The 25341-nt window shown below is 41.0% G+C and overlaps 1 protein-coding gene across 2 annotated transcripts in view; it reads right to left on the bottom strand.

The window, feature by feature from the left end:
- wfdc1 (WAP four-disulfide core domain 1) overlaps window positions 1–25341 on the bottom strand; it is a 38438-nt gene that overhangs the window by 776 nt on the left and 12321 nt on the right. For both annotated transcript variants that reach the window (XM_062035261.1, XM_062035260.1), the window contains exons 2-4: window positions 5925–6120; window positions 5748–5831; window positions 2695–2835 (exon numbers count right to left, since the gene is read on the bottom strand). In XM_062035261.1, coding sequence (XP_061891245.1) covers window positions 2695–2835; window positions 5748–5831; window positions 5925–6120 — 421 coding nt within the window. The remainder of the gene's footprint in view (window positions 1–2694; window positions 2836–5747; window positions 5832–5924; window positions 6121–25341) is intronic.

Below are 25341 nucleotides of genomic sequence, written 5' to 3'. Positions count from 1 at the left end.
TTATATTCACTTTACATTCAAATAGCAAAATAAAGCTATCTAATACATGACAACAGAGCATAGCTATCCCCAAATACAAGGAAGTGTGAGTTATGTAGTAAGTTTAGATTAGGAAAATGATTAGCAACCTATTTTGTTTGTTGCTAGAATTGGAAGTCATTAAAAATTGTAAAACAAACAAACAAAAAAATACATTTGTTAAACATGGCAATAAAACATGTTTCTTTAGTTTACTGTGCAGTACAGAACATGTTCCAAAGCTGTCTTTATACGTGAATGAGATGGGTATCTTTCACATTTGAATTTATATTGTAAAGATTCCCGTACCAATTTTTTGGTAGTTTTGTATGTGTTCACATGTTATTAAATGTTTTTAATGAAAAAAAAAACATTTTTTTTTTAATTTAACATTTAACATTAAACTGAAAATAACTGTGCCGTGCAGTTGTGTCCCATTTGCAAGTCTTATATAGTATTTACCGTGTGTAGACTAAAGACTGTACAGAATGAGGCTGCTAGACTTTTGACCGGTGGACCCAGAACCGCCCACATAACCCCCATTCTATCAAGTATTTAGCATAGAGTTCAAGCTTTTAGTCCCGGCTTTCCGTGCGTTGCATGGTGGGGCCCCTCAGTATATCGCTGATTTGTTGTGCCCCTACACTTCAGAGCGCAGCCTTCAGACTTCGGGTCAGGGTCTCCTAAAGATACCCAAAAAGGTCATTTTAAAACCCGGGGTGACCTGGCATTCCAAGATGTAGTCCCCAGACTCTGAAATTATGTGAGCTCACCTTCGTGAGCTTGACTGTGTTGACTTAAAAAAAACAAAAAAAACATTTGAAGACTTTGATTTCCAGAAAAGCTTAAAATGTATGGACTTTTGAACTTTTTTTTAATCCTTTTGATCATTTTTATTATGTTGCCCCTGTTGTTTTAATTTAATTGTTGTTTCAATTCACCTATGTTTTGTACAGCACTTTGTGATTTTCATATGTGAAAGTGCTTTATAAATAAAATGTACTAGTAGACATTGCATGCAGTTGCAATTCCAAGACGTTAGATGGCAGTAATGTATAAACTATGGTGTGTTGCCTAGCCAGAAAGTAGTCTTTGCAATTAAGTTAAATGCGCCAGTCTTTTGTTGAGTCATACAATGTTTTTTTTGCACTGTAATTATTACTATTGTTAATATTATATATTTTTTTAAACTAATATTATTGTAATTGTTTTTATAGAAAGGTGTCCAAAACGCCATGTAAAATCGCAAATGCTAATTGGTAGCATGTCTACGATATGTCAAATGCAAATTAGCATTGAGCTAGCGCATTTTTAAAAGTGGAGCCTTACTGTACTTTTGAGTGCTTTTTTCTTTGTTGGCATGGGAAATTGTTACAAAACCTCGGGGCAGTTTTGCCGAGTCTGCTCTAAATGTTTGACTGTGTGTTTTCCCTCCCTGTGATGTCACATGCAACAAAGGTATCGAAACATGGAGCTATTTGAGTTTACATGACTTGGTACCAGGTACACTGCAAAAAGTCAGTGTTCAAAAACAAGAACAAAAATACAAAAATTATTTGAAATTTGAATTTTATTTGAAAATGATCTGCCAATAGAACAAGAAAATTCGGCTTGTCAAGACTTTTCAAAACAAGTAAATTTAGCTAACCTCAATTAACTCAAAAATACCTTAAAATAAGTATATTCTCACTAATAACAAGTGCACTTTTCTTGGTAGAAAAAAAAGAGACTTTTGCTCAATATGTTGAAAAATATTCTTAAATTAAGTAAATGCTATTATTTTGACATACTGATATGCGCTCGTCATCATAATTTTTTTTTCATGCTTGAAGTAAGAAATTATTACTTTAAAAAAGTAGTTTTATACTTGAGTGTTGATGACACAGCTTTGCATCAGTTGATATTCTAGTTTCAAGCATGTTTTACTCAATATAGGTCATCAAATCTCAGCAACAAGCTGTCATATCTTACTGAGATCATTTAGGACCAAAACCCTTAAAACAAGTAAAACACTCCAACATAAAATCTGCTTAGTGAGAAGAATTCTCTTATCAGACAGAAAATAAGCAAATATCACCCTTATTTGAGATATTTAATCTTACTTAGATTTCAGTTTTTGCAGTGTACTACTAATGGAATTTGGTCATTACATATAAAAGTTTTATCTAAAGTTCTTTCATGCTTTATTTCGGAGTGAAATTTGCCAGTTAGCACATCAGTCGGAATCTCTTTACTCATCTTTGTACTGACCTATTCATTAACCTGATCCCTGACCATATAGTGGTTAAGGTAACAGAACATAATGATTGGGCGGCGTTCCTGAATTCATATGTGACCGACTCAAAATGCAGTCTGTATGGCGTAATACATTGGTAATTGTTGTTTTCTGACATCTAAAGTGTATCAGCTCAGATTTCAAGAAAAGCTTCTAAAAGATACTTTTAAAGTTGGCATGTCCACCACACACAGATGGGAAAAAAACAGAGACTTTGCTTCCATTGCATTGTCTCTTTTACACAACTCTAGAACTAGTAGAATAAGACATCAAACAAAAGACAACTTTTGAGAACCTTTCCTGAAGGAAAAAAATATATACTTAATATTTGGGTCACAACCGTATTAGGTGGAGTAATCTGGTACTAGTCTGGATTGGAATAAAGGAGTTTGTCGTCATACCAGAGTTGGTGCGCTGCTTGATGCATTGTCCCCTGTTAGGGATGCCAGCAGCAGGGTTTCCTGGGTTGATGATGTGACACTCGTAGCCCGTAGGACAGTGGAGAGGCTCATCGCCATCCTCCGTTGTACTGCATGATTCGGCTGGAAAGTGGGGAAAAAATACAGGGTAAGGGGCATAACAAGCCTGTACAATACACGGTCTATTAGTTAGCCACAAGTTAGTTAGTTAGCAACATATGTCAAAACGTTGTGGACAGATTTTCATGAAACCTTTTAGAAAATGTCAGAAATGGGGTAAGCGATTCGATTTTGGGGTTTATTACGTCACATCGCGTTTAGGCTGAGCTTCACCAACAGTGACAAAGAGAGTGGATGGCTGACAAGAGGGTTCACTCCACTGACACATAGAAAACGAAATAGTGCTTACATGACAATTTAATTTATCCTTATCCTACCAAAAAGGGTAATTAAGCAACAAGTGATTACATGTTGGGGGTTATTTTGAAGTGTGATAATAAACTCACATCGTCTCTCACCAACAAAAATGATCGCTACAGATCGCTCTCAACAGCTCCCAAATGCTCTTAACTTGGGGGTAAATGTGTTGGAGCATAAATGAATGATTCATCATCAGATTAATCAGTACTATTCTTAGTTATAATTATTTCAAACAGTACAGTCATTTGACAATGAGCTCTGAGTGTGTGTTTTTGCTGCCATGTAGTGTCTACTTTTAATTCTGTGTGATATAAAACGAGTAAAACATAAATCCAGTATTTTTTTGTTGAGATCCTGTGCCTTTTCAGTGGTACTTTAGTTTTTTTTTTAGGTTAAGGAGCATTTAAAACAATGATAAGGAAATCATAAAATAAATAGCCTCGAAACAACACAACTTTTGCCGCAACATTCTGAAAAATCTTCTGCATATTCAGAAATTTTCAGGGTTTGTAAACCTTTTCCATGGCCAAATTTAAGCACTTTTTAAGGACTTTCGAGATCAATTTTCCAGTTTTTCCAGTACCCTTCAAAAGGCAAAAACCAGTGTGAATCAATCCTTAGCCTTGTTGTTTGAGGTCACCAAATGCTGTCTGTAGGAAAACATAGAAAATAAAGCAGTGTGACTATTTAATGTCATTGGTGTTTACAAACGTGTCTCAATTTGTGTTGTTTTTCAAATTTCTTGTTCTTTTTCTTACTTACAGCACTCAATGACATCCAACAGCACGGATTGATTCACACCGTATTTGTGCTTGTAAACTGCATAACGTGATATAAATACACGCACCCTCAAAATTTCAATTTCACTCATTTATTAAAAAAACTGCTCCACATTAATATAAGGATAATAAATTAAAGTAAAATATTTTCTTTGTTTCACCACACCTCAGTCACCTTTCATTAAAGGCCTACTGAAACCACGCAGTCTGATAGTTTATATATCAATGATAAAATCTTAACATTGCAACACATGCCAATACGGCCGGGTTAACTTATAAAGTGCAATTTTAAATTTCCAGCTAAACTTCCGGTTGAAAACGTCTATAAATGATGACGTATGCGCGTGACGTCAATCGTTGAAACGGAAGTATTCGGTCCCATTGAATCCAATACAAAAAGCTCTGTTTTCATCTCAAAATTCCACAGTATTCTGGACATCTGTGTTGGTGAATCTTTTGCAATTTGTTTAATGAACAATGAAGACTGCAAAGAAGAAAGTTGTAGGTGGGATCGGTGTATTAGCGGCGGACTACAGCAACACAACCAGGAGGACTTTGAGATGGATAGCAGACGCACTAGCCGCCGACCTCACCTTGACTTCCTCCGTCTCCGGGCCGCCGACATCATCTATGATCGGGTGAAGTCTTTCGTCGCTCCGTCAATCGCTGGAACGCAGGTGAGCACGGGTGTTGATGAGCAGATGAGGGCTGGCTGGCGTAGGTGGATAGCTAATGTTTTTAGCATAGCTCTGTGAGGTCCCGTTGCTAAGTTAGCTTCAATGGCGTCGTTAGCAACAGCATTGTTAAGCTTCGCCAGCCTGGAAAGCATTAACCGTGTATTTACATGTCCATGGTTTAATAGTATTGTTGATTTTCTCTCTATCCTTCCAGTCAGGGGTTTATTTCTTTTGTTTCTATCTGCATTTATGCACGATGCTATCACGTTAGCTCCGTAACTAAAGAGCTTCACCGATGTATTGTCGTGGAGATAAAAGTCACTGTGAATGTCCATTTCGCGTTCTCGACTCTCATTTTCAAGAGGATATAGTATCCGAGGTAGTTTAAAATACAAATCCGTAACCCACAATAGAAAAAGTAGAGAGTGTGGAATCCAATGAACCCTTGTACCTAAGTTACGGTCAGAGCGAAAAAAGATACACCCTGCACTGCCTCTCTAGTCCTTCACTCTAACGTTCCTCATCCACAAATCTTTCATCCTCGCTCAAATTAATGGGGTAATCATCGCTTTCTCGGTCCGAATCTCTCTCGCTCCATTGTAAACAACGGGGAATTGTGAGGAATCCTTCCTCCTGTGACGTCACGCTACTTCCGGTATAGGCAAGACTTTTTTTTTTATCAGCGACCAAAAGTGGCAAACTTTATCGTCGATGTTCTCTACTAAATCCTTTCAGCAAAAATATGGCAATATCGCGAAATGATCAAGTATGACACATAGAATGGATCTGCTATCCCCGTTTAAATAAAAAAAAATTCATTTCAGTAGGCCTTTAAGGAAACTTATTTTATTTTTTTCCATTTTATAATTTGCCTATTGAGTCAGACTGCCGAGAAATATGATGAACATTTCCACGAATTTACAAGCATTTCAACCAAAATTCAAGAATTTTTCAAACCTTGAAAACACAACATTAAAATCCAAGCATTTTCAAGGTTTTTAAGCACCCGTACTAACCCTGAATTTTAGGCCGTAACAATAAAAACAAAGAAAAGCCCTTTTAAAACCAGGAGGGACTGATGGTTTAATAGGGAGCATATGGAACAGGTCTATGGCCTATATTTGGATGTTTCCAATGATCAGACCAGGTTTACGCTCACCCTGCAGCACTTCCTCTGGGCCATCGAGTAGCCAGCCGTTGCCTCCCAACCACCGAGGCTTGGGCTGCACGAGCCAGTCGAGGACTGCTCACAACAGATACACAAAAACAAGCAAATATTTCTGAACATCAGCTCAAAGTCAACACTCAATGCATTGAACGTGTGGATTCCACAAACCAGGTGGAGGCTGAACAGATTCTAGGCATGCATAGATGCAGCCGTTGTAGCAGCAGCGTTTATGGCGTTCACACTCCGAGTCCGAGCGACAGCCTGGCACCTCGCAGGCCCTCTCTGGCAGCATTTGAGGTGGCGGTGGACAACGGTCATTCTTCTGGTGCTGTGTGGACTGGGGATGGTTGGGGTACTCGTAGTCCTAAAAGAACAGTTAACAGTTAAATTCCAGAATGCTTGATCCGTTTGTATGTACACTTAAATATAATACATGTGATTATTTGGGTTAGGATTCTGTGCTGTTGACCACTTGAAGGCAGCAAAGTATGACAGAGATGTGGTGGAACAAGCCTCCTTAATGTCTTGACCTGATTTGGGAAGGTCGTTGACAGGCTTGCACGGCGAGTGTGAGCGTGAAAAGAAAGCAGGCCGTGAGACTGGCAGCCAAGGAAACGCTGACGTCTCGCACCTCGCCTTGGCGGCTTGGACAAACATAAATTGTCACAGGCATGCACCCAGGAATGCACACACTGCTGCCGACATCTGCTCTTGCGTGCTAACTTGATGGAATGTGCTTCACAGCCATTGTCTCTGCGGTCTGACGTTCTTGAGAAGTCAACACTTTGGTTCTACATCAGTTTGAGGTTAGCTTTCCATATTTGGGTTATGTTATATGTTGACATCAGTCTTTAGTTTGGGATAACCTTGTTGCCCTCATTTCATTTCACACAGTTGATTCCAACAAAGGACACCATTGGAATATCCAGCATTTCATCTTGTCTTGTGGCATGTAGTAATGGGAGTGGGCGATACTGTACTGTACTGTCAGTATTGCCGGTACTAATACTGACATTTTACATAAAATTCTACAGATCACCAGATCATGTTGTGACGTCTTTGATTTGTTAACCATGTTTATTTTTCATTTTAACAAACGTATTTGTAAAGTTTTTAAAATTGTATGAATTAGGTCAGTCAAATTCATCGCATGAAGTAAATTAATGCGATTACCGTATTTTTCGGACCATAGGGCACACCGGATTATAAAGCGCACTGCTGATGAGTGGGTCTATTCAGGTCTTTTTTTCATACAAAAGGCGCACCGCATTATAAGGCGCATTAAAAGGGTCATATTATGATTTTTGTCTAAATTTAAAACACCATCTTGTAGTCTACATAACATGTGATGGTGGTTCTTTGGTCAAAATGTTGCATAGATTATGTTTTACGGACCATTTTCAAGTAGCTTTCTGAGCGTCTCTTCAGGATGCGCCATTTTGTGGGCTCACTTTCGACAGCGTCTTTTCCCATCTTTGTTGTAGCGGTGTAGCGTGCAAGGACGGGATTGGAAGAAGTGTCAAAAAATGGAGCTAACTGTTTTAATGACATTCAGACTTGACTTAAATCAATAACGGAGCAGCATCTCCTCATCCGTGGCTCACTAGTGCAACAATAACGCCAGAAATGTGTCCCGTGAAAAACCATCTGACCGGAACCCTCAAAAACTAAAGTTCCTTGGGTGAATTATGTAAACTCACTACAGTTTTTAGCTCTTTGATAGCTGGTCTACTGACAGATATAAGTAAGAACTTTACGCTACTTTATATTAGAAATGGAAACAGCGGAAGATGAATGCCACATAAGAAGGTAGAGAAAAAGAAGAAGCTTATGACTACGGTGTCATCACGGACTACAATTGCGGACGCGCGCACATTTTCAGGACTTACCTAAATACACATCAGCAGGTACCAGAAGGTAAGAACATTCGGTGTTGAATAATATTGCGAAACACAACGCCAGAATGCCATTTTGCGGTCCTTATACACGCACCATAATAATACGCGAATGTTTAATGCGCCGACAATTAATCAAGCGTTGCAGCTTCATAGCTTACCAAAGTCGTACTAAAAACTTCTTGACAGATTTTTGAGCGCTGTGTGTAATGTTCTATATTCTCAATGGAACATTTAAAGTTTTGGTGTTGTTTACTGCCATCATATTGCAGTCTACACGTATCTCTTATGTATGACTACCATTTACTGGTCACACTTATCATTACACCATGTACTAAATAAAATTGCTTCAAGGTCAGTAAGCCACAATTATTCCGTACATTAGGCGCACCGGGTTATAAGGCGCACTGTCAATTTTTATAGTCCGATAAATACGGTAATCACAGAACATTATCACGATATTATGTATAAACATAGATTAATCGCACACTTTATTTTGACCGCTAATGCTAATGCTTAACCACGGATGTCCACCTGAAAGGGATGCAGGTTGTCATGTTACACCACTAAACCCATATTACCTAGTAGTACTTGGTTTTGTCATTGGAAAGCAACACCATTGAATAAAGTCATGTTGAACCATTCTGGTAACGTGCAACAGGATGAATGGTTTCTTAAATTTAATAACTTACTCTCATGGTCTCCTGACTGTACTAACATTTGTGTGTGTGTGGTGTTTTCGCATATTTGGCCTTGGACTGTGGATACTTTCTATGGTCCACACAACCCAGAAACAAAAATCTAAACCATATCGGTTCAATTCACGTCTGTTTGCCTTCTCGGCTAGCTCTTCTGCTATCCCCAAGAGAAAGGATGTTCTCTGTATTGGGTCAGAAATCAGATAATCAGTGGTTGCATGTAATGATTAAAACAGTGCAGTTTATTTGGCAACCTTGACGAACATTCTCACAAAAAGCTCACAAGTTCAAAGCTAGCAGTGTTTGGCCCGAGAGTTTTATTGACCCTTTGAATGTGTTTCAACGTTCGATGCAAATGAGGGTGTTCTGGCAGCATTAAGCTAAGCAGGCAGATGGTTACTTGGGGGCTTGTGCGGGTGGATTCACACGATGTGGAGTAAGTTGGATGGAAGAATGTTGGTGTTACTTTGCTATAAAAAAGCTTTGAAAGATTAACTGTAGACGATTGTGCTAATATAGTAATGACTTTGTATTGCGGTCATAGTTTTTTGACTTATGCATGCAGTTGAAATAGTCCATTCACAACTCCAGTACAGTTAAACTCGCCAGCAAGCCAAGCCAACTGGGATTGGATAATGACATAAATACTACTCTTTATCTCATATCCGATCACTTCACAATTGCCCCTGCAAAAATCTCCAAGAAAATCTTGAGTTTCCTTCCTGTTTATATGCCATGATGTATTCGTGTAAGCCAGGGGTGTCCAAAGTGCGGCCCGGGGGCCATTTGCGGCCCCAAGCTAATTGTTTACCGGCCCGCCACACATTCTGGAAATGCTATTGCAAAAATAAAAAAAAAACATAAAAAAAAATAGAATGAGGTGAAATCTAACTAGAAAAAGTTGCAATGTTGACACAAAGCTGCCATGCAGGCTGTTTTTTTTCTCTTTTGTCCATCTTTATTTTTCTTTTTTTGCCATTGCTCAAAAAAACCCCCCAAAAAAACAATGTTATAATGAATTATTGACCTATTCAAGGCTCCAATTATTTCAAATATTTCACTTTAAAAATGTTTTGTGTGGAAAATATTGCATATATTGTGTGGTTGCCATACAAAAACATCAACGTTTTCTTTGACAAAAGAGCATAAAACAAACAAAATAATAGTTCAAACGTAAAATTGACAGATATATCTGAAGTTGATCTCGTAACTTAAGTGTTGAAAGTAAAAAAAAAACTAATACAAATGTATCACTTTGAGTGGGGCACCTTTTGTATCTTAAATATATTTAATGGGATTTTATTTATCTTTTCACTGTGATTACTCAAAAATAACAATGAATTAATATCAATGGTGTCTTGCATTATTGATGTTTTTAAGGCTCTTATTACTTCACATCAAACATTGCTTTCTGAATGTTTTGGGCAGTGGGGGAAATACTGCATATTTCAGTTTTATAATAAAAAACAAAGTTTTCTTGACAGAAAAGGCATAAAACTTTTTTGGTTTTTTAAATTTTATATCAACCTAAAGTTGATATACTGTAGAGATTTACTGTAAGCGTTAAATAAAAAAAAACCCAAATAATTTGACTTGTTTTTAACATTTTAATGACTTAGACCCTTTATGGTCCCCGGGTAACCCTAAAGGTAAAAAAACAAACAAAATCCATATATTTTGTTATGGTTTGAAAATGAAAACTATCAAAATGGCCCCCGCAGGCTTTAATTTTTCCGTTTGCGGCCCTCAGTAGAAAAAGTTTGGACACCCCTGGTGTAAGCCATGACCGATCCTATTCATGCTCTATTTTTTAACTTTAACACTCGGCATCACACCTATCTTCTTCATGTATCTCAACCTCTTATCCCTAACGCCTGCTGTCACACAGTCAACTTCTGTCTGTTTCCAAAGCTGCATATCTTCCATGATCGACATGACTGACCTACACTGCCTCTCTCCTCCTAATGCACAGTATGTTTTCTTTTTATAGTCTGGGCATGCTTATTTTTTTGCAAAGATGCAGCTACACGCACACACTTGGAATACACTATATGCTCTAAACCCGAGGTCACTGTTGTGCCAACCCATGCATAAAGACAAGAAAGAACATGTCCCCCAAGTAGCCCGCAGCAGACATCTGGTTAGCTTTAGGGTTGTTGGGACTCCCTTTTTCTGCACCCATAGTCAATTTGACAAGAGTTGCTTATCTCAGAAACACAACAAGCAATCTGACCGTCCTTAAAATGGGGTGACTTTGTGGACTCAGCTAAATATAAAAAAATGATGGGCTTCCATATTTTTGTAATTCCTAAACTCCTTGCGAGTTTAGGGACTAGATAGTTTTAAAAGATCACTCTGGCAGACAGTTTTTCACACAAAAAACATTCTTATAGGTTTACCAGCAATGATTATGGTTAGGAATCCTGACACAAAATTATACTGTGGAGACAGATGATCTCAACAATCACAAGGCTGTATTTCATCTCTGCATTCATCTTCCAAGATTATAGCGTAGTATGCAACTTGACTGCAGCCGCAATATTTACCGTCACTAGGCTCCCTCAGAACTTGTCTACTCTTGTAATATGCCATGAATTACAAAGTAGAAAATACTATACATGCATATTGCGTAATGCTGAAATGCATAGTAGACAAGTGAGGGTACCGTAGGTTTAAAGGCAAACATTGACTTAGGGTTTCCATTTGCGCTTAAAAAAACGATTTGCCTATCATTCATAATCCCTCTGTAAAACAAGAACATATATTTTTCGTTATTTTTAGTTAACGATGCAGCTAATGGGAGTATGCAATTCCATCCATAAAGCCCTCTAAAAAAACATCCAAAAACCTTTTTCCTGCTCTTCAGGAGATCCCCTGAAGAGCAGGGAAACCTGCAAAACAGGCTTGTAGGGATGAAATAGCCTCTGTATATATATATATATATATATATATATATATATATATATATATATATATATATATATATATATATATATATATATATATATATATATATATATACTACCGTTCAAAAGTTTGGGGTCACCCAAACAATTTTGTGGAATAGTCTCCATTTCTAAGAACAAGAATAGACTGTCGAGTTTCAGATTAAAGTTCACTTTTTCTGGCCATTTTGAGCGTTTAATTGACCCCACAAATGTGATGCTCCAGAAACTCAATCTGCTCAAAGGAAGGTCAGTTTTGTAGCTTCTGTAACGAGCTAAACTGTTTTCAGATGTGTGAACATAATTGCACAAGGGTTTTCTAATCATCAATTAGCCTTCTGAGCCAATGAGCAAACACATTGTACCATTAGAACACTGGAGTGATAGTTGCTGGAAATGGGCCTCTATACACCTATGTAGATATTGCACCAAAAACCAGACATTTGCAGCTAGAATAGTCATTTACCACATTAGCAATATATAGAGTGTATTTCTTTAAAGTTAAGACTAGTTCAAAGTTATCTTCATTGAAAAGTACAGTGCTTTTCCTTCAAAAATAAGGACATTTCAATGTGACCCCAAACTTTTGAACGGTTGTGTATATTAGTGTAATATATTTGGGAGAGTTGTAATCTTTTTATGGCTGTTAAGCAGAGGCAACACGGACATCAGCGTGGATCTACGTTAGCTTTCTTTTTCAATTCACTTACGTGGAATCAATAAAGTACTATCTATCTATCTATCTATCTAAACAACTTACGGAATGTACGTACAATTTAAGCAACTACGCCAGAGTGTCAATCCCGGTCCTTCAACAATCAACGGAATCAAAAGATATATTCATATACCGTATTTCCTTGAATAGCCGCCGGGGCGCTAATTAATTTAAAACCTCTCCTCACTCCTGCGTTTACCAAAAGCATGCGGAATTGGCAAGCATGCGCTAATTATTTTAAAACCTCTTCTCACTCCGGCGCTTACCTTATCATGAAAAGCACATTTAATAAAAAAAACGTTATTATGGTCTTACCTTTAGGTATAAATGAGTCCATGCGCAGCTTCTATAGAAGTATTCCTTATCTTTCTTCAGTTTTAAAAGTCTGTCTGTTTCGATGGAGATCTTCTTTAAGTATTACCTCCTGCTTTCGATTGAAAGTCCAGTTCAGAAAACTGTTTTATTTTAGATATGTAATCCTCCATGGTAAAAGTGGAAGCAAACAATGGCTGCTCACTCTTGCTGCGTGTTGTCTTCTTCTGCAGCACCGGTCTTCTGCAGTACCAGCAGTCGCAAGAAGGATCACTAGCGCCCTCTACCAACAGGAGGCGGAAGTCATTTAATGACTCATATTTGACCCGGCGGAAGTGCCAAGCATGCGCTAATTATTTTGCGAAACGAGTTTGACCCTGCTGTAATTCTAGGCAAGCGAATACTATATTCCCGGCGGCAATTCAAGGAAATACGGTATTACATACAGCCTATTATTTGCGCACTATTGACTAGTGATGCACCGAAGATTCGCCCGTCGAAAGAAGACTTTGCTCACCAAAACCGAATGTTGTGATGAAATGTCCACTTCCGCTAGCGGGCTGCGTCTTTCCCCGCAAACACAAATGACGTAGCTCACCCTAAGCTGACAAAAAAAGTCACATACGTGTCGCATTCAGGTCGCATTGCTTTTAGACTGAAGTCACATTTGAAAAGATCAGATTCCAATCGGATTCAGGACTACCTCCTGATGTGGCCTGAATCTGATATGAAAAGATCCAATTTGAAGCAACAGGGAGTGTTTAGACAGGCATAAAAATCCAACCTGTGTCACTTGAGGGCAAAAAAATCAGATTTGGTGTGCAGTGTAAACGGGGGCCTCAGTGACCCGCCCCCCAATAATTGGCCAGCACATTGCCTTCATTCGTTGGTTGGATTAGGTGACTTGTATGATTGACAAACCGAGATAGGAACAATAGAGCGTTGAACACGGCAATGTTGAAAACAAAACCTATAAAAATAAACAGCTTCCAGCCCAGGGTAGGGATGGCGAGCACAGTAGTTTTGTGGAAATGTCTTTTATTGTTTTATTACGTGTGGTCCACACTGCATTCAAACTCATAGTGCAATATAATGCTTCACTTTGGAGGGACTGCACTTACTCCAGCCTCAGAAACACGCGAGAACAAAAGTACTAAGTCAATGGGAGAATAGAGAAAAACTGGATTTGACATGGAACGCCCACATATAAGAGTCCTTCCACCCACACTGCAAAAACTGACATCTAAGTAAGATTAAATATCTCAAATAAGAGTGATATTTGCTTATTTTCTGTCTAATAAGATAATTCTTCTCTCTAAGCAGATTTAATGTTAGAGTGTTTTACTTGTTTTAAGTGTTTTGGTCCTAAATGATCTAAGATATTACAGCTTGTTGCTGAGATTTGATGACCTATATTGAGTAAAACATGCTTGAAACTAGAATATCAACTGTTGCAAAGCTGTGTCATCAACACTCACAAGTATAAAACTACTTTTTTAAAGTAATAATTTCTTATTTCAAGCATGAAAAAAAAAAATCATGACTTTGACACAATTGTGTCTCATAATTAAAACAGATGACAGCCAAATGGACTTTGCTGTTTTATTTTCAACGAAACAATAGAAAATACGTACTCATATAGTAGAACAGTTGGCACAGTACAGTAAACTGACAGTTAATATTTAAACATTTAACATGTGACATTTCTAACAATTTTGAACAGAAATAGTTCATGCACATTCAGGTAAATTCCTCAAAATTACAATTAAAAAAAATTTGGCCGGGGAAAGGGCTGTGTATATGCATGCTAATTGACTGAAAGAGCACGCACAAGAAACACATTTTTTAAACCATACGATTTGCCTGAGCGGCTAGGAGACCCCGAGAGTAACAAGCGGTTGCCTTTCCATTAAGAACAATAAATTAGTTTTTAGTATAAGTTTGCTGGTTTCAAGAAATGTAATGCCGAGCGGATATCATTATGTCAAGATGATGACACTAGCATTTACTTAATTTAAGAATATTTTTCAACATATTGAGCAAAAAGGTCTCTTTTTTTTTCTACCAAGAAAAGTGCACTTGTTATTAGTGAGAATATACTTATTTTAAGGTATTTTTGGGTTCATTGAGGTTAGCTAATTTTACATGTTTTGGAAAGTCTTGACAAGCCAAATTTTTTTGTTCTATTGGCAGATAATTTTGCTTAGTTCAAATAAAATACCCCTAATTTTTGTGTTATTTTTTCTTGTTTTTGAACACTGACTTTTTGCAGTGCAGAGAGCGCATCATTAGCCCAGTTGAGCACCTTTTTTTCCACTTAAGCCCATGGGAGAATATTCCTCACATAAAAGAAGCTATTTCAGCATCTGTCCTCAAAACATGTACACTATTCTCGTCACTAAAGCAGTATAGTATATGTATTGGGTGAATTTCTGTATTTACTTGTTGAGACATCTTCCAATACTGCTACACTAAGGTAAAGTCTATTAGTGCAAAGAACAGGAAAACCTACTCGATTGTTATTTGTATGTATATTCGTATAATAACACTGGAGTGCATTTTATGAATATTTGTTGCAATGCTGTACTTGTACATGGTTGGCATTTGATTTATTCCTGGCAGTCATTACAGACGTGAGCAGAACAAAGTTGTGTCCGTGTATCTGTATACTCCAACATCTCCCTTCTCGGGGCGATTGCATTTACCGGTAGTATTTTTTGTTTGCGGCTGCCTCAAAAACGTGTTTCTTTCCGGTGTAGAAGTCATAAATTGCGTGATTAATCTGCATTCATACACAAACCCCGTTTCCATATGAGTTGGGAAATTGTGTTAGATGTAAATATAAATGGAATACAATGATTTGCAAATCATTTTCAACCCATATTCTGTTGAATATGCTACAAAGATAACATATTTGATGTTCAAACTGATAAGAAAAATTTTTTTTTGCAAATAATCATTAACTTTAGAATTTGATGCCAGCAACACGTGACAAAGAAGTTGGGAAAGGTGGCAATAAATACTGATAAAGTTGAGGAATGCTCATCAAACACTTATTTGGAACATCCCACAGGTGAACAGGCAAATTGGGAACAGGTGGGTGCCATGATTGGGTATTAAAGTAGATTTGTCAACAAATGCGTGAGCAAATTGTTGAACAGCTTAAGAAAAACCTTTCTCAACCAGCTATTGCAAGGAATTTAGGGATTTCACCATCTACGGTCCGTAATATCATCAAAGGGTTCAGAGAATCTGGAGAAATCACTGCATGTAAGCAGCTAAGCCCGTGACCTTCGATCCCTCAGGCTGTACTGCATCAACAACCGACATCAGTGTGTAAAGGATATCACCACATGGGCTCAGGAACACTTCAGAAACCCACTGTCAGTAACTACAGTTGGTCGCTACATCTGTAAGTGCAAGTTAAAACTCTCCTATGCAAGGCGAAAACCGTTTATCAACAACACCCAGAAATGCCGTCGGCTTCGCTGGGCCTGAGCTCATCTAAGATGGACTGATACAACGTGGAAAGGTGTTCTGTGGTCTGACGAGTCCACATTTCAAATTGTTTTTGGAAACTGTGGACGTCGTGTCCTCCGGACCAAAGAGGAAAAGAACCATCCGGATTGTTATAGGCGCAAAGTTGAAAAGCCAGCATCTGTGATGGTATGGGGGTGTATTAGTGCCCAAGGCATGGGTAACTTACACATCTGTGAAGGCGCCATTAATGCTGAAAGGTACATACAGGTTTTGGAGCAACATATGTTGCCATCCAAGCAACGCTACCATGGACGCCCCTGCTTATTTCAGCAAGACAATGCCAAGCCACGTGTTACATCAACGTGGCTTCATAGTAAAAGAGTGCGGGTACTAGACTGGCCTGCCTGTAGTCCAGACCTGTCTCCCATTGAAAATGTGTGGCCTAAAATACCACAACGGAGACCCCCGGAGTGTTGAACAACTTAAGCTGTACATCAAGCAAGAATGGGAAATAATTCCACCTGAGAAGCTTAAAAAATGTGTCTCCTCAGTTCCCAAACGTTTACTGAGTGTTGTTAAAAGGAAAGGCCATGTAACACAGTGGTGAACATGCCCTTTCCCAACTACTTTGGCACGTGTTGCAGCCATGAAATTCTAAGTTAATTATTATTTGCAAAAAAAAAATAAAGTTTATGAGTTTGAACATCAAATATCTTGTCTTTGTGGTGCATTCAATTGAATATGTGTTAAAAATGATTTGCAAATCATTGTATTCCGTTTATATTTACATCTAACACAATTTCCCAACTCATATGGAAACAGGGTTTGTATGATTCATGCAATCATTTTTTGTGATTACTCTCAGGCATTAGCGCTTTAACTTTTAAAGCTCGAATACAAACATAATACTTTTGTACATGGTGACGACTAGGCTCGATTTGTCAACTGTATCATCTTATTGTCCTCGAGTGGATATGTTTCGTTGTCCCTAAAGGCCCCAGACTGAGTCAGATGTGTTTTCCAAGTTAGTAGTTAGCTGCCACAGAACTATCACATCAAATAAATGATACTGCAAAGCTTTGTGGCAACACCGCCTCTCTTCTTGCACATCGACATGCCGGTGCAGGTATGTATGAGCCAGACTGTTATGTCTGCATGACTCCAAATTGTGTGTGTGTGTGTGTGTGTGTGTGTGTATTTGCGTCAGTGGTAAGTGCTTTGAAAGAATAACTCAATGCTGTGAAAACCTTAAGCCTTGCCTTTCACATACACACACACACTTTAAAGGCCTACTGAAATGAATTTTTTTTATTCAAACGGGGATAGCAGATCCATTCTATGGGTCATACTTGATCATTTTGCGATATTGCCATATTTTTGCTGAAAGGATTTAGTATAGAACAACGACGATAAAGTTCGCAACTTTTGGTCTCTGATAAAAAAAAGCCTTGCCCCTACCGGAAGTAGCGTGACGTTGTCAGTTGTTCACTTCCTCATATTTTCCTATTGTTTTCAACGCAGCTAGAGCGATTCGGACCGAGAAAGCGACGATTACCCCATTAATTTGAGCGAGGATGAAAGATTCGTGGATGAGGAACGTTAGAGTGACGGACTAGAATGCTGTGAAAGACATATCTTTTTTCGCTCTGACCGTAACTTAGGTACAAGCTGGCTCATTGGATTCCACACCCTCTCCTTTTTCTATTGTGGATCACGGATTTGTATTTTAAACCACCTCGGATACTATATCCTCTTAAAAATGAGAGTCGAGAACGCGAAATGGACATTCACAGTGACTTTTATCTCCACGAAAATACATCGACGAAGCTCTTTAGCTACTGAGCTAACGTGATAGCATCTGTCTCAAATGCAGATAGAAACAAAATAAATAAATCCCTGACTGGAAGGATAGACAGAAGATCAACAATACTATTAAACCATAGACATGTAGCCACACGGTTAATAATTCTCAGCCTGGCAAAGCTTAACAATGCTGTTGCTAACGACGCTAAGGCTAACTTAGCAACTTAGCAACCGGACCTCACAGATTTATGATAAAAACATTAGCGCTCCACCTACGCCAGCCAGCCCTCATCTGCTCATCAACACCCGTCAATCCAGATTTACCTGCGCCGAGGTCGCTTAAACTTGTTGAACTGAGACACACCAAAATGTATTCATTGAGGAGTCAAAAGTCAACTGTTTTGCAACATAAGGGCATTCTTTCAGGCAATAGATCCCCTTCCATCTCTGTTGAACTAAACCCTGATTTTTTAAGTTGAGTTTGAGTTTGTGTTTATTTCACACATGCATGCATACATCACAATTTCTAGTTTCTTTTTTCAACATGTTCGAAATGGAGTAGGAAGTAGCAGAGCTTATTTAATCCTACCCCTTTTCATGTACATAGCAGTTGCTAAAAGCTTTGTTCACTTCCTGTTCTAAATGTATTCACAATATACTCCATAAGTAAATAAAAATAAATAAATCATAATTAGTGAAGTAAGTCCATCCATTTTCTACCGCGTATTCCCTTTTGGGGTCGTGGGGGGCCCTGGAGCCTATTTCAGCTGCATTCGGGCGGAAGCCGGGGTACACCCTGGACAAGTCGCCACCTCATCGCAGGGCCGCACATAACCACTGTTGGGTTAGTTACTGAAAACCAGTAACTAGTTACAATTACTAGTTACTTTATTTCAAAAGTAACTCAGTTACTAACTCAGTTACTTACACCAAAAAGTAATGCGTTACTGTGAAAAGTAACTATTTAGTTACTTCGTTCCCCCCTTTTTTTAAGGCTCCCATTAATGCCCTTTTAGCCTTCATTTCAGTACTATTATTGCATTGGAGAATAATACAATCTGTTGATCAACTTGACATGCATTTGCATCACTGAACTCTGAAAGCAATGTGGTCTACATACAACACACAAACAATGTGGTCTACATACAACACACAAACAATGTGGTCTACATACAACACACAAACAATGTGGTCTACATACAACACACAAACAATGTGGTCTACATACAACACTCAAACAATGTGCTCTACATACAACACACAAACAATGTGCTCTACATACAACACACAAACAATGTGGTCTACATACAACACACAAACAATGTGGTCTACATACAACACACAACGACAAAGATATGTTTGAAAGGGCCAATTTATTTCAGGCCAGAAAAAAATGACAAAACTATTTTAAATAGCTGCAACATAATGGCACTTTAACTTTAACTCTAAGTAGATAGGATCTTTGATCCAAGACACAACTTACATTTAACTAAAATGTTATTTTCTTTGTGCTCGACAAAAGAAAAGTATTGAGAATGTCTCCATGTTAAAAAACTCGACTTCTGGCTTCGCCATGATGTCTTGTTAGTTGTTATGAGAGTAGCGTATGTGTGTGTGTGTGTGTGGCCCTTTAAGATATGACAGCATGAGAGGTGAGTGACGTCAGTGAGTGAGTGGGCGAGAGAGGTGAGGGAGCGGCGACAGTGAGTGCGTGTAAGTGCTCTAGCTTGGTGGATGGCTGCGTCCAATAAAGTCACAAAGTTGCAACAAACCGCCGGGCTCGTCATTCACCCTCAGCTGTAAAGACCCTCTTCCGGGTAAAGTGAAGGTTGTTAGACCCGAAGTACGGCTCTGGAGGAACGTCTCCCCTGCGGGGAGGCGTGCTTTCTGTGGGTGGGGGAAAGCACGCCTCGTCTTTTCCACCGGAGCGCTCCAATAAAACACACTCAGATCTTCAGTTTCTAGCCGATACTACATAAAAATAACGTAAAATAACGCAGTAACGCATCATGCAGTAACGGTAACTGAGTTACTGTATATAAAAAAATAACGCGTTAGATTACTAGTTACCGCCGAAACTAACGGCGTTACAGTAACGCGTTACCTAGTAACGCGTTAGTCCCAACACTGCACATAACACAGATAGACAGACAACATTCACACTCACATTCACACACTAGCGCCAATTTAGTGTTGCCAATCAACCTATCCCCAGGTGCATGTCTTTGGAGGTGGGAGGAAGCCGGAATACCCGGAGGGAACCCACACAGTCACGGGAGAACATGCAAACTCCACACAGAAAGATCCCGAGCGCAGGATCGAACCCAGGACCTTCGTATTGTGAGGCACACGCACTAACCCCTCTGCCACCGATGAACTACATTCACATAAAGTATTGCCACAAAAGACATTTAAGATATTCAATACTCTACAGCCATCTGGTGGCTAAAGTTAATAGTGCACCCCATCAATTCGTCACGTTTCATGTGTCAAGTAAACGGCGACGAATGGGGCCATCTGAATTCCCTTCCTCCTGTAAGCATCGCTTTGAACGCCGTCAGTGTCCGCCCTAAGATCGGTAGGTTGTGAGTTCAAACCCCGGCCGAGTCATACCAAAGACTATAAAAATGGGACCCATTACCTCCCTGCTTGGCACTCAGCATCAAGGGTTGGAATTGGGGGTTAAATCAGCAGAAATTATTCCCGGGCGCGGCCACCGCTGCTGCTCACTGCTCCCCTCACCTCCCAGGGGGTGGAACATGGGAATGGGTCAAATGCAGAGGTTAATTTCACCACACAATGCAGATAATAATTTTGCCACACCTAGTGTGTGTGTGACAATCATTGGTACTTTAACTTAACCATAGCAGAGTTTTTTGATTGATTGAGACTTTTATTAGTAGGTTGCACAGTACAGTACATATTCCGTACAATTGACTACTAAATGGTAACACCCGAATAAGTTTTTCAACTTGTTTAAGTCGGGGTCCACTTAAATTGATAATTGAAAAGTTAAGGCCGTATTTATAAAACGACCAAACAATTTTGATTTCCTTGGCGCCTAAAACATGTTGTCTGAAAAGATTAGTTTTTTCATAACTTTTAAAATGGCTTACACTGCTGTAGGAGATATTTAACACTTTTCTTCTCCCTTCGAACCTGGTGTATCAATATATTTTTTTACCTTTTCATATTCATTTGGACGTTATCTTTTAATATAAACGCTCGACTATTGACCATATTGGATTGAACTGAATTGTCAATGATTTCCCCTCGGGGATTAATACAGTATTTCTGATTCTGATTCTGATTCTGATGTAGTATTTTGGTTTGTTGTTCTTCTTTGATAATTTGAAGTAAATACAAATCTTCACATGAATTGTAAAATACTAATAATTCAATATTTCTCAATATCTAATTAGAAAAGTATTTAAACTACATTTTTGTCGGTTGTGTCTTTTATGCCCAAACTCAGCCCCAAATCTATTTCTAGTCGCCAAGAGTAATACAATAGACTCTCTTTTATTGCTATTAATTGGTTCCATGGCAAATCAATTTCTGCAAGGTAGGAGTTATTAATTATAAATTGTATACAATTATAACGAGAGCATAAAAAAACACAATACTCACCGGGCTGCAGTCAAATACACTATATTGCCAAAAGTATTTGGCCACCTGCCTTTACTCACATACGAACTGGAAGTGCCATCCCATGGAATTGTCCAAAATGTTTTGGTATCCTGGAGCATTCAAAGTTCCTTTCACTGGAACTAAGAGGCCAAGCCAAACTCATGAAAAACAACCCCACACCATAATTCCTCCTCCACCAAATTTCACACTCGGCACAATGCAGTCCGAAATGTACCGTTCTCCTGGCAACCTCCAAACCTTGACTGGTCCATCAGATTGCCAGATGGAAAAGTGTGATTCATCAGTCCAGAGAACACGTCTCCACTGCTCTAGAGTCCAGCGGCGACGTGCTTTACACCACTGCATCCCACGCTTTGCATTGGACTTGGTGGTGTATGGCTTAGATACAGCTGCTCGGCCATGGAAACCCATTCCATGAAGCTCTCTGCGTATTGTACGTGGGCTAATTGGAAGGTCACATGAAATTTGGAGCTCTGTAACAACTGACTGTGCAGAAAGTCTTTGCACTATGCGCTTCAGCATCCGCTGACCCCTCTCTGTCAGTTTACGTGGCCTACCACTTGGTGGCTGAGTTGCTGTTGTTCCCAAACTCTTCACTTTTCTCATAATAAAGTTGACTGTGGAATATTTAGGAGCGAGGAAATTTCAAGACTGGATTTGTTGCACAGGTGGTATCCTATGACAGTTCCACGCTGGAAATCACTTAGAGTGGCCATTCTTTCACAAATGTTTGTAGAAACAGTCTCCATGCCTAAGTGCTTGATTTATACACCGGGCCAAGTGATTAGGACACCTGATTCTCATCATTTGGATGGGTGGCCAAATACTTTTGGCGATATAGTGTAGCTCTTGCTGTGTTACACTAGTAATACTAAAGGCCTACTGAAACCCACTACTACCGACCACGCAGTCTGATAGTGAAATCTTAACATTGCAACACATGCCAATACGGCCGGGTTAACTTATAAAGTGCAATTTTAAATTTCCCGCCACACTTCCGGTTGAAAACGTCTAGATATGATGACGTATGCGCGTGACGTCAACGGTTGATACGGAAGTATTCGGACCCATTGAATCCAATACAAAAAAGCTCTGTTTTCATCCCAAAATTCCACAGTATTCTGGACATCTCTGTTGGTGAATCCTTTGCAATTTGTTTAATGAACAATGGAGACTGCAAAGAAGAATGCTGTAGGTGCGATCGGTGTATTAGCGGCGGACTACAGCAACACAACCAGGAGGACTTTGAGGATAGCAGACGCGCTAGCCGAACGACCTCACCTTGACTTCCTCCGTCTCCGGGCCGCCAACTGCATCGGTGATCGGGTGAAGTCCTTCGTCGTACCGTCGATCGCTGGAACGCAGGTGAGCACGGGTCGTGATGAGCAGATGAGAGCTGGCGTAGGTGCAGAGCTAATGTTTTTAGCATAGCTCTGTCGAGGTTCCGTGGCTAAGTTAGCTTCAATGGCGTCATTAGCAACAGCATTGCTAAGCTTCGCCAAGCTGGAAAGCATTAACCGTGTATTTACATGTTCAGAGTATGGTAGTATTGTTGATCTTCTGTCCATCCTTCCAGTCAGGGACTTATTTGTTTTGTTTCCATATGCAGTAAAGCCCGATGCTATCACGTTAGCTCAGTAGCTAAAGAGCTTCACCGATGCATTGTCGTGGAGATAAAAGTCACTGTGAATGTCCATTTCGCGTTCTCGACTCTCATTTTCAAGAGGATATTGTCACGTGGGGGTTTGCGCTTGCTGCGCGGTTGTTCTCCCAATGCACACTGACGGCTCCGGACCAAGACGTGAAGGTAGGAATGATTTATTGATCATAAATCATCCGAAAACACAAGACAAGCAAAACGGATGCATGCCGATTGCACGCTGAAGCTAAGGCTAAAACTTAGCGCAGGAAACAAAGAATCTAAACTTAGCATGGACTTGAAACCAGTAGTACTCACAAAACTTTACGCTGACAGGTTGCATGAAGCAAAACAATGAAGCCACACCGAGTGACCGGAAAAGACAGGCTTAAATAGAAGTCTCTGAGTAGCAACAGGTGCGTGTCCGGAAAACCAGCGGCAGGTGAAAATAATGAGTAACCATGGTGACAAAACAAACAAGGAAGTGCAAAACCAACAGAACATAACCAAACCAAACAGGATCCGGACCACGGATCACGACAGAGCCCCCCCCTTAAAAGACAGATTCCAGATGTCTAAAACACCAAAACAAAATATACAAGGCAGAATCGAGAATCATGGGAGGGTGGGAGGGGGACATGGTGGTGGGTCGCCAGACCGAGTGTCCCCGAATCCACCGAGGACAAGTCAAGTGGCGGCGGCGAGTGGAACGCCGCTGCAGCAGGCGAGGCGGGCGACCAGGGAATGGCCACATTCGTGGCCAACGGGGAGGTGGGCGCACTCGGCGAGGCGGACGACCAGGGAGCGGCCACATCCGTGGTCGACGGGGAGGTGGGCGCGTCGGCGCCGTCCTGGCAGGCTTGGACGCCGCAGCGGGCGAGTCAGGCGTGGTAGCAGGTACCGGCGGCGAGTCAGGCGTGGGAGCAGGTACCGGCGGCGAGTCAGGCGTGGGAGCAGGTACCGGCGGCGAGTCAGGCGTGGGAGCAGGTACCGGTGTCTGGCGTGGTGCAGGTACCGGTGTCTGGCGAGGTGCAGGTACCGGTGTCTGGCGAGGTGCAGGTACCGGTGTCTGGCGAGGTGCAGGTACCGGTGTCTGGCGAGGTGCAGGTACCGGTGTCTGGCGTGGTGCAGGTACCGGTGTCTGGCGAGGTGCAGGTACCGGTGTCTGGCGAGGTGCAGGTACCGGTGTCTGGCGTGGTGCAGGTACCGGTGTCTGGCGAGGTGCAGGTACCGGTGTCTGGCGAGGTGCAGGTACCGGTGTCTGGCGTGGTGCAGGTACCGGTGTCTGGCGAGGTGCAGGAACCGGTGTCTGGCGAGGAGCAGGAACCGGTGTCTGGCGAGGAGCAGGTACCGGTGTCTGGCGAGGAGCAGGTACCGGTGTCTGGCGAGGAGCAGGTACCGGTGTCTGGCGAGGAGCAGGAACAGGAGCTGGAGCTGGTGGCGTCTGCAGGCCCACCGGAGATGATGGTGGCGCCTGCAAGCCCACCGGAGATGATGGTGGCGCCTGCAAGCCCACCGGAGATGATGTTGGCGTCTGCAAGCCCACCGGAGATGATGGTGGCGTCTGCAGGCCCACCCGGGCTGAGATTAGCCATGAGCATGGCGGAGGTGGTCTAGCTGGGGGGTGTGGCTCGGCATGCCGAAAGACTGGTGGTGGCGGCCGGGATGGAGGTTGCTGCCTGGTTGGGCGCAGCTGAGCCACCCCACCAGCACAGCTCCTGGCCCCAGCCCCCCCCTCAAGGGGCGGATACCAGACGCGCTCCTTGCGGTCTGGAACAGTCTTTAAGGGTGGGTGGCGTGAGGTCAGGAGGGGGGTAGAAGTCTCCCCTTTAAATTGTCCAAACTGTCTTTTTGTATTCCCCACCTGATTTTTCGTGGGTGGACAAAAAGAAAATGTCCGTGATTTGGGAGGGGCTTGAGTCCTAGGGGGCGGAGACAAAGTCACTGGGGGCGGAGGTGATTGAAGATGACAAAATCTAACTTGTGAAAAAATGTCCTGATAATATTTTATTTTAGGAATTATGTCTTTTGGAGGCGGCTGACAGAAAGAGTTAGCAGATTGAAAAAAAAAGGTCTTGGTCTCTGACGTCATCGGAAGTGGGCGGAGTGAAGTTGTCAGCGCGGGTCTCCAGCTGACTGACAGCCCAATTGGTAAACTGTTTGGCAAAATGAGTGATGGGATTACCAAACAATGGCGGCGAGGAAGACTGGGCCGCATGTGGCGTGCTGTGTTCCGGAGGAGGAGTTTGGGGGAACGACGCGTCTTGGCGGCGAAACGACGCCTTTCTGGCTGGCTTCCGCCTTCGCCAGCGCGTCTCCATCTCCTCGTGGCCAGGTGCGAAAGAACATGATGGTGGCTTCATTTCTGTCACGTGGGGGTTTGCGCTTGCTGCGCGGTTGTTCTCCCAATGCACACTGACGGCTCCGGACCAAGACGTGAAGGTAGG

The sequence above is a fragment of the Entelurus aequoreus genome, linkage group LG24 (genome assembly GCF_033978785.1).
Source record: "Entelurus aequoreus isolate RoL-2023_Sb linkage group LG24, RoL_Eaeq_v1.1, whole genome shotgun sequence".
In the NCBI taxonomy this organism is placed as follows: Eukaryota; Metazoa; Chordata; class Actinopteri; order Syngnathiformes; family Syngnathidae; genus Entelurus; species Entelurus aequoreus.
This window is presented reverse-complemented; position numbering and strand designations above follow the sequence as displayed.